Genomic DNA, 9,649 nt, shown 5'->3' with positions numbered 1-9,649 from the left:
TGCATTGAAAACTTTGATCAGCACTGCGTTTAAACTTTATTTAACTATCAAACTCTTTTTTTCCAAACACTTTTTGCTGTCAGTTTGACTACAAAACATGTGAAGAGTTTTGAATGGATAACGCTTAGCCATTTAATTTGAACCCCGAAATCTGTTTTTAAAAACTTTGGAAAAGGGTTGCTTGTTGATTTCTTCAACAATAATAAACCACCAAGGAAAATGTGGGTCATCAAAATGTGAAAAACTTTTAACAGCACAAATTGGTGCCACATGCTCAATATTATGCCAATATTCCATTATAGCGTAGAAAACAAAAGGGCACCAAAATCCCTTTTAGTAAAAATAATTGAAAGTATATGGTCAATCAAAACACGAAGGTGTATTTTTAAGGCTTGCAGTGAAAACATAACATTGCCTGGACCTTCTAAAGTGTAGTTTATCATACATGGCGGTTCTTAGAAATAAGCCATATATTTCTTCTGTATTTATTTCACCGATTAATATTTACCAATGTGGCGTATCCAGCTTTTGGTGTGTGTGTGGGAGAGGGGCGGGCAAATTCTAAAGCAAATGCGGCTTCAAGCTCATTCAACGTGTAGTTGGGGAGAGAAAACATCAAAAGTCTCTTACTCACGGACCCGACATCCGTGCTTTTATTTTGTGGTGTTATTTCCTTAGGGTTTTGATGCTGATATTTGATACTCAAGTTTTCTTTCAGGTTTTCTGTCAGGGGAGGGGGCACTTTCCCCCTGCCCCAACCAATAGATACTCAAATGAAAATGTTACAGGTACAAATGAAGCATACACAGCTTTTTAAACTCCCTGTTGGGCCGCTATGCTTGAAAAATGAAAGGAAAAATATCGACACCGTTTGCTCAAACGGCTGGTGACTCGTCTTGAGACGATGATTTATGTGGTACTCGTAAGGACATGGACTGAACGTCGTAAATAAAATGCATATTGCATTAATGTAGAGGAAAGTGGAATACTTTGATCCCGCTTAGAGGGAGTCTAATTTACAGGCGTTTTAATGCCTACATTATTAGCGTAATTTCTACAAATTTTGACACCACGTCTCTCTGTTTTTATCTCCAACCCAAGGTTCTTTAGCAATTCACAGAAAAGAGAACTACTGATCACCTACTTTCAGGCGTCAATTTCCGTAACTCCCTTTCCCTGGTCAAATTTTGATCCTGCAGCAGTCTGTATATGCATGTTCCAATGGTTTTGCCTGAAAGTCACCCCTTGTGAAATAGGAAACGTGGTATATGTACAAGCTACCTAATTTTGTAATAAACTGCTGCTGTGTTTAAACAATGTAAAAAAATACAAACAAATCCGAATAACTCGGTTACCAATCATAAAGACATTGACAAAATATTTTACTACAAATGACTAGATACAAGGACACTTACTTCAGCTGGCTTCTATAGTCCAAAGCTCTAAAGTTCTTATAGGTTATGTACACATACACACCTACACATCCTTCTCAGTCACATAAAGAATATGAATTAATGAAAAGGTTACTGTTGTGTGTAGTCCTTTACTGCAACCACCATAGAACGGTATCATACAAACCCCTAGCTCGTTACCGTAATACGGTACCGGTACGTCAGCGAATGAAAAAAAAAGTTTGGTGGTTTTTTTTTCTTTCGTTTCTTTTCTTTTCTTTTTCTCCCTGGCTATAGTGACGGGTGAAAAATTCCTCCGTTACATATGCGAACTCTCACGCATTCCTTTGGAGAATTGCTGTGAGAAGTCGCGATATTTCTTCTCTCCGTGATCAAAAGCTGCGTTGGAAATCGCAAAGACGCCCTCTCCGTTGACATCCATATCGTCAAGTTCAATGCTGGACTCTCCGTAGGCGTTGTCACCCATGCAGCGACATCTGTATCACAAAGTCAACAGACCTCTGAACTAATTTTGTAAACAATCGAAACAAAATAAACTGTCCTCCGAAACTTGACGGCAACTTAATGCAATATTTTCTTCTACATAAACAATATATTGTGGGTTAAATAAGTCAGCAATAGACCGATTGCGCCTGCTAAGTCACGCGACCTATGGTGGGTATCAAACATCAATAAACATGGTGTCTTCCAGTACCAAAGTGTTCTTAAGTGATATTTACTGAAGCTAAAACCGATTTTGGTGTAGTACTGTACTGTACCGACCGTCAGCTTTATTTTGCTGAAGGAGGACGCCATGTTTTGGGGGGGGTTTTATGGGTCACGTGACCTTATGGGCGCGATCAGTCTATTCATTATTGACAAGCCAATGGAGAGAAAAGCACCAGCTGAACATTTACCAGCTTTCACCTTACTCAGCACTAAAAATGTGGTCGTCACCCATTCACAAGTTGAAATGAAGATTTGGAAGACAGCTCCATTGTTTATAAAAAAAACCTTTTAAAGCTTACAGAAACAGAACATTTCGGGAATCCCCTCCAGGATTATCAGTTTTTTCTTTGCTGCGCGTGAGCCTGTCCCATGAATTAGTGGAAACGATTCGAACAACAGCAACAAACCACCCACCTTCCAATTTCTTCGCCTTCTTTCAGCGTCTGAGGCAGCGGCTGGCCACGCGTTTCCGGCAAGAAGAGCGCCAAAATCCCTGCCACAAGGGCACAGGAGCCGAAAATGATGAGCGGCAGATCGGACACGAGGTTCCTCAGGAGCAGGATGATAGGAGAGAGAATCCCGCCGACTCGAGCTGCGACGGAACACAGCCCCAGTCCAACAGCCCTGTTGGATGAAGTATATTTACGGGTACTTGTATGACAAATTATAAAAGGCCCAGAGGTGATTTAACTTGTGAATCAGAGATGCAGACACCATGAACGAAAAATCTCCGGTAATACACACTTAGGGGACCATTTTTAATTCTGTGGTTCTCAATTTTACGAAATGTACTTGTGCCGTTGGGGAATTAATCGACTGCTTGATCAATAGCAAAATCGCACTTCTGGGCTGTGAAATTACCAAATCAACAGGAATGATGAAATTGGTGAATGGAATGCTGAAATCATTGAATGGAACGGCAAAACTGTCCGACAAAGTGGTGAAATTAACGAAGCCGATGATAGATACCAACGCAGATAGCAACGGCGTTCCATGTCACTACCCAAAAAAAAACATTTCCTGTGAGTTCCGCAAGCCATTTTGTTTCACTTAACCTTCTGTCGAATGACGCCATTCTGTCAACGACTCTCCGTTCATTTTGACATCTTGTGTCGTGTCGACGGTTGTTACAACCTTATGGAAACCACAGGCTTAAGGAGTATTTACCGAACGGGTGTGGGAAACAGTTCTGTCGAGTAGAGATATATGATGCTGAATGTGGCGGAGATACAGAACTTCCCAATCATGGACACGACGGTCCTCCAAATACCAACGGCTGCATGGGGGACAGAAAATTGGTGAGATAAGTCGTCAGCAGCTGAGACATCCAGTGAGACAACATCCTTGTCCTTTACCAAATGGAACTACATGACCATGAAAAGGAGAAATCATCCTTTAATATTGGACCACGTTTAAGTTGTCATTTCATAGAGTCAACATTATTTTAGGTCTCAAATGGTCTTTCTTTCACGATTTGGGATATTGAAGTGTCCGAGCAAACCAAATTACTGAACGGCACTCAATGGGTAGTGAATTAGTGTTTGAATTGGGTGGACATAGAGTTCTGCAAGGAATGTTAGAGGGCCAAACATTGGGAAATTCTGTTGCCTCGTCATATCGTCAGTACTCGTAAATAACAAACGTGAACACAGCAAATAGTGGCATATTAGCCGAGCTGAAATGAACCAGCTCTGGGCCAACCAGCTGCCAGCTCTGGGCCACCACTGACATTTCACATCTGGCCGAGATCCAGCCCGGGTGAGCAATGACTGACCTGGCTCAGTCCCGGCAGCAGTCGGCCCTGGCTAGAGTTGGGCCAGCTGTGGCAAGCCGGCTTGGGCCAACCGTTTCCGCCTGATCCAGCCATATCTGGGCCACCTTTGAGCCATGACTCCAGTGTTGGCTGGGTATAGTATGCGCCCTCAGACAAGGGAACGCAAGGAAGGACCGGTTCCCACCCTTTCAAAGACTACAAGTACAAACATTCTGTAATAAAACTGTGTATAGTTCACGACAGAATCGAGGAGGGTTCGGATACTCGCGTTGGACCCTCGGAAATATATCAATTGTATTTTACGGATGAAGATAGTTGCCAAGCAGGCTGCGCCGCCGATCAACTCCAGCACCCCCGTGTTCCATTTGCGACCGATCCATTCCACGCCGAAGGTGGCGTAGACCAGGGCCGGGATTTCCACGGCTCCAGACACGAAGAAGGCCCAGTAGTCGTCCACGCCGAGATCGCCAGTGCTCTGTGACAGCCCGAAGTACACCAAACTGTTGACAAACCTGCAGCAAGAATTGTATAAAAAACTTTCCACATTTATATTGACCAATTCATAGGAATTATTCCTGAAACAGCACCGGGCTCGCACAACATGAATTTAATCATTGCCCAACACAATTGGTCAAAGTATCCACCATCTGATCAAACTCTGGCGAAGTCTTTCCAATAGATGGTCAACTCTGACGCTAGTACGCGAACAAGACAGAAATAAGGTAATTTATCCCACTGAAATTGCCCAACAGTTTCCAAAATTACACAGATTCAGTTCAACTTTCCTTCCTCTTCCCAAAAATCATAAGAATTTGGTCCAAAAAACCCCTAAATGTCAAAAGAAAACATCATCTTCAAAGTTGAAACTGACTGAGTTTCAAACTGTCTCGAAAACTTATCAGTTGGAGAAACTTTATGTGTCCCTATGGAGCAGGAAAAAGGAACCTTTTTAACCGGTGACTCGTACAACATTGACTGGTCTCTTTTACTCACCAGTTATACTGCATATTAATCGTCTTGACGGCCATGTTGGGCGTTTTATACAGATCAATGGCTGATGGAGGGATCAATGACTTCTTTGTTTCCTTTCAAAGAAAATAGGAAATGAATTGCATCAGACTGTAAGAAAGGGAAATACAAAATCACTGCAAACGCCTCAACGGCTAATTGCCCCCCTCGATCCGAACCTAGCCACACAGTACTCTCGATTTAATTATTGAAACATCCCATACCATTTCTTTCGCGATGTCCTCTTTATCGAATAGCACATCCGGCAAAGTCCTCTTGTTGAATCTGGCCACCCTCCGAACGACTGCTTCGGCCTCATCGATCCTGCCCTTAGAAACCAACCATCTAATCGACTCTTGTAGGAATCTACACAGAGAAACAGTGATTTTATAACGCGCGAGGAGCAAACATAGCTTTGATTTTAAGTCGTCTTTATAAAAAATGTTTTATAAGAATACAACAGTCATCGTAGCTTTTATGTTATACGTTTAAATGCACAACAATTTCTTTTGGACATGTTGGGTCTTTTTACGCGTATTGGCTCCGTTTTATGTAATTATCTTCTTCTTGTAGTAATCTATTGAATTCTTTTTTCGCTCCGTTCTTGTCTATCATTCACTTAAATTTCAATTGCTTAAGTTAATAAGAGCAAATTCCTAAACACCTCAGTCAGTCTCTCTATTCAACAACATACAATTTGACCGTGTATGAGCATTTGATAATGCCCTCTGAGAAGTGAATGCCCACTGCGTAAATCACGAGCTGGCACCTGAATACGAGACCGTTTAATCGATTCTGATTGGTCAAGAGTTTGTGTGCACGTTGTTCGACGGGCGCGCACCAAGTCCATATGAGGAAATTGGACAACTTGCACGAGGAATATGCCATGAAATGAACGGGACGTTTGGGAAAATTAAAGTAAAATTCTGTCACAAAATCGTTGGTAATCCATCGCATATTGCCTTCTTTTGACTCTGACTAAAACAAGTGTTTATAAATGGGAATACATTTGTGCTTGGCCGGTCTTAAACTAACGTTTAAGAACGGCTGAGGAGACAGAACGCTGATAATGCCCTCCCTGCGGGTTGGGCATTAGTCGCCTCCATTCTCATTTAAGACCAGCCAAGCACATAGGCCTATTAAGCTACGTCCGAATCACTTGGCTGCGGCTTGAAATTACACACGACTCAGTCCCACTATCATAGACTAGACTCGTGTGTAAATTGTAGCCTCAGCCAAGTAATTCGGGCACAACCTATTACTATTACCGTATAATCAAAACTTACATCATCGGCACGAACAAAGTCACTGATGTGACAGAGAGAGTCAGCGACAGAGAGCGCCATTCCCTGAGATACATGGCCGCAGTTGCAATGAAAAAGTACCCGACTGCGTATAGCATGCCGACGATCATGGTCACCGCCGTACGCCATGACTTGCCCACAACTTCCAAAACTGAAAGAGATTAATTGGAATGGATAGAAATTATATCCATGGTTGCAATATTAAGAATGTCTGGAAAGATCGTTTTCCCAAGCTGTGTATGTACAAACCTAGACTGGCACATCAAGATGCACAGTAGCTTACTTGGGGAAGAACAGCTATATACATGTATGTTACTAAAAATGCACAAGTACATGTAGGCAAAGGTAACCTTTAATCTAGGGAATGAACAAATTCAGGATGGTAAAGTAATTTGCACGACATGGAATATAAAACCTCTATTATAGAACCAGCTGTAATCAAAACCGTTCGTTATTGTTTCAGAGAAGGGGCTTCTACGCAGTTGGACAACCCAGCTGTACGTTAACAACTGAAGGAGTAAAATTTGACTGGTAGTATGTCCAGATCTTGTGTCAGGGGAGGGGGATGGATCCCCAACGACTGCCAAATTATTTTCCGTTGAAGAACCTTCACCCCCTGAAAGGGGGTAGCATCTTTTCTCGAGTGCTGGTTCATTCAATGCCATAAAACAATGGCAACATTATGCGACACTGAATTGGGTGTGTTGAGAAGATCAAGTAGCCGCAATGAAGCAATTTCTTACCTAGTACGTATAAGCTCACGTAAGCAGCTAAATTCCCGAACCCAGTAATGAATCGTAGCGCCATGTACATGTAGATGTTAACAGAAAACGTTGTAGCTACAAGGCAAGTCACCCATAATAACTGGCCAATGATTACGACCTTCTTGCGACCAATCCTTAGGAAAAGGAAAGAAAAGTGGTTTTCTTTATGTCTTTAATGTTTTGTTTGTTTGGATTGAAAACTTCAACAGACACCCATTAGCTAACTATTCGGCCCCAGCCAAAACCTGCTGGCGAGCTGTCTTTTCTTCCCACTGATTTCTAGTAATACCGACTGGAGTGCACCCGAGCGGAGATCGAGAGTTGGACGCCATTTGAGCCCACGTACCGCCATATGCAGCCACTCATCGAATTTGAAAATCCCAAGATGACGGCAGTAAAATTACCTGGATTTCCCAAGATCCCCAATATAGTACCAATGATGGTGGAATCAATCCATTTGATCAGAAACGTGGCACGCCTCAGCGTAATTTGTACAGAGAATATGCAAGCACAGGTATACAAAATTAGGGCAAGTTCGAGTGACCACCACTTGTGGACCAAAGATAAATTTTCCCTGGTAATCTGGCACAAATTATTATTATACCCAGGTTGCAGGCAATATCGCTCAGTGATTGGCAAAACCAAAAAGCAGCGCCATTAACTTCCTTCTATTTTTATAACAGCAGAATAAGATTTGTAGATATGTTCCTTGGGAAACTAAAATATTGAAGGAATAACTAAGGCTAATACAATCATTGATCTAACATGTCAAGTTGGAAAAAAATGTTAAGATTTCGTGAAATTTAGAAAAAAATACCAAGTTCCTAAGGTCTTGCCTAAATTCCCAAGGTCTTCAGAAAATTTTTAAAGAGTAGCAACGCTGCCTATATTTTACTTGTTTGGTAGGGCCTCACCGAGAGACTCAACTCTCAATCAAGGTAGACTTCTGTGTTAGGAATCTTACAGGCCGTTTTACGTGCACCCAATTAATTTCATTTGCAACAGAGGTATTTAATTTAAATGAAAATTCCCTATATCTTTATCCCATGAATGATCAATGTATCGCTCGATACTGTTCGAAAACTTGGAAAATTATAAACTCAGCGGGCCCTGCCGCACCGAATGTAGTGACCGCCATCTCGGGAACCCCCCCCCCCCCAAATCGTCCCACTTAGGCCACATGTGTGCACAGTGATAAGTCAGTCAGTACATGTACATTTTTTAATTCATCCATTGTTTACTTGTAGGATTTTCTATATGAATGATTCCTTCAAACTCTCACTTAAAAAAGTAACCAATGTTTCACGCCATCTGCAATGCTGTCGTTCTCTCTTCAAGACTTTATAGCAAGGCTATTGGTTTCATCACTGACGTCATCAGGATCCTCCTTATCACCACCGCAGGCATTTATTGTTGCCAGGGACAAATTGACTGGGATTAACTGAATATGAATGTAAACATTTTCTTTGTTTGAGCTTACCAATCAGAAAATGCACCACCAACAAACGACCCGACAAGAAAGCCGGCAAAGTAGATAGACTGTGCTAGACTGGGTAGACTCTCTTGATCACACACCAAGCCGAACTTCAAATAGTAAGGGGAAAGTTCCATGAAATGCAAACAACATTAATCCTGCTATTTTTCAAATTCTCGCTTTAATTTTCCTAGCCGTTAATTGGTCAGCCATTTGCCTGTTTACGTGTGTGTACAATCACTCCCCAGGGTCTCTCTGCAGACTTAATCAGATGCAAGTAGAGTGATGTTGCGGATTTTAGTTAATCTTTAAAGGTGTCACCATTATTCTCATTTCTGTCTCTCATAATGATACCAGGATTTTTAAGGCACATAGAGTAAGACAGTGTCTGTCGATTATTCAAATGCACTGAAGTAGGCCTAAACGTTTGCATGCATCTTCGCTACCCACACTACAAGAAGTGTGTCCCTTTTCGTCAACCTTTGTAGAAATTAAACCAATCTTGGGGGCTTCGCTCAGGATGCCCAACTTTAATAAACACATCTTCCTAAGCCTACCTCTGAAATGGTGGTGATTTTGTACTGTGAGGTGTCGAACTCCCATCCTTCCGTGCAGTCGACTAGGGTATTGTTGAAACCCGGTGTTTCGTCGAGCGGCACGTACGGATTAAACGTGTAGCCGACTGGCAAGTTCCACTGCTTGCAATTGGAGTGAGGGTACCGACTTTCATTCCTCTCGGCAGGGGGTAGGAGGATGGTTTTCTTCACGTCGGTGCAGTTGTCTTGGAACTCCACCCAGCTGGAGCAGTTCTCATTGGGCAAGACCTTACACCAGTGGTCGGTCCCAGCCGAGTAGAACACGTTGCCCAGAGACGTGAAGCAACCGATAATATTGAAGAGACCCAGGTAGCATATCATCACGAACTGGTAGCGGCCAAAGTTGCCGAGGAGTGGGATGATTTCGTCCAGTTTCATCGTGTTTTATTTCAACGCCCAAAGTAGACCAGGATTTCAGTTAATTTCCCCAACCGAAGCTGCTAACGCCGTCACAGGGCTGTGAAAACTCCGATACGCATTAAGGCTTCGCAACGTATTTGCGGCAATGGGCCAGCGCATTAATCTCGATCTATAGTTCAGCTCTAAAAACGCCCTGGTTGACTCAGCAGTGCAGACCCAGCTATAGGACGGTGAATTATCTTATGATGT

The 9,649-nt window shown here is 42.5% G+C and overlaps 1 protein-coding gene across 1 annotated transcript; it reads right to left on the bottom strand.

Moving 5' to 3' along the window:
* Positions 1–9,644, bottom strand: LOC110980551 (solute carrier family 22 member 13-like). The gene is made up of 10 exons (XM_022237352.2): positions 9,002–9,644; positions 8,451–8,554; positions 6,950–7,104; positions 6,189–6,357; positions 5,127–5,268; positions 4,888–4,979; positions 4,198–4,406; positions 3,288–3,396; positions 2,535–2,744; positions 1–1,888 (listed from the first exon to the last, which is right to left on the bottom strand). Exons 1-10 carry the CDS (start codon positions 9,416–9,418, stop codon positions 1,711–1,713), a joined length of 1,785 nt encoding a protein of 594 aa, XP_022093044.2. The 5' UTR covers positions 9,419–9,644; the 3' UTR covers positions 1–1,710.
* Positions 9,645–9,649: the final 5 nt, after the last annotated feature.

The sequence above is a fragment of the Acanthaster planci genome, linkage group LG01 (genome assembly GCF_054643075.1).
Source record: "Acanthaster planci isolate LZ-2023a linkage group LG01, COTS_SCS, whole genome shotgun sequence".
Classification (NCBI taxonomy): Eukaryota; Metazoa; Echinodermata; class Asteroidea; order Valvatida; family Acanthasteridae; genus Acanthaster; species Acanthaster planci.
The sequence above is the reverse complement of the archived record's forward strand: the minus strand, read 5'-3'. Positions and strand labels throughout refer to the sequence as shown.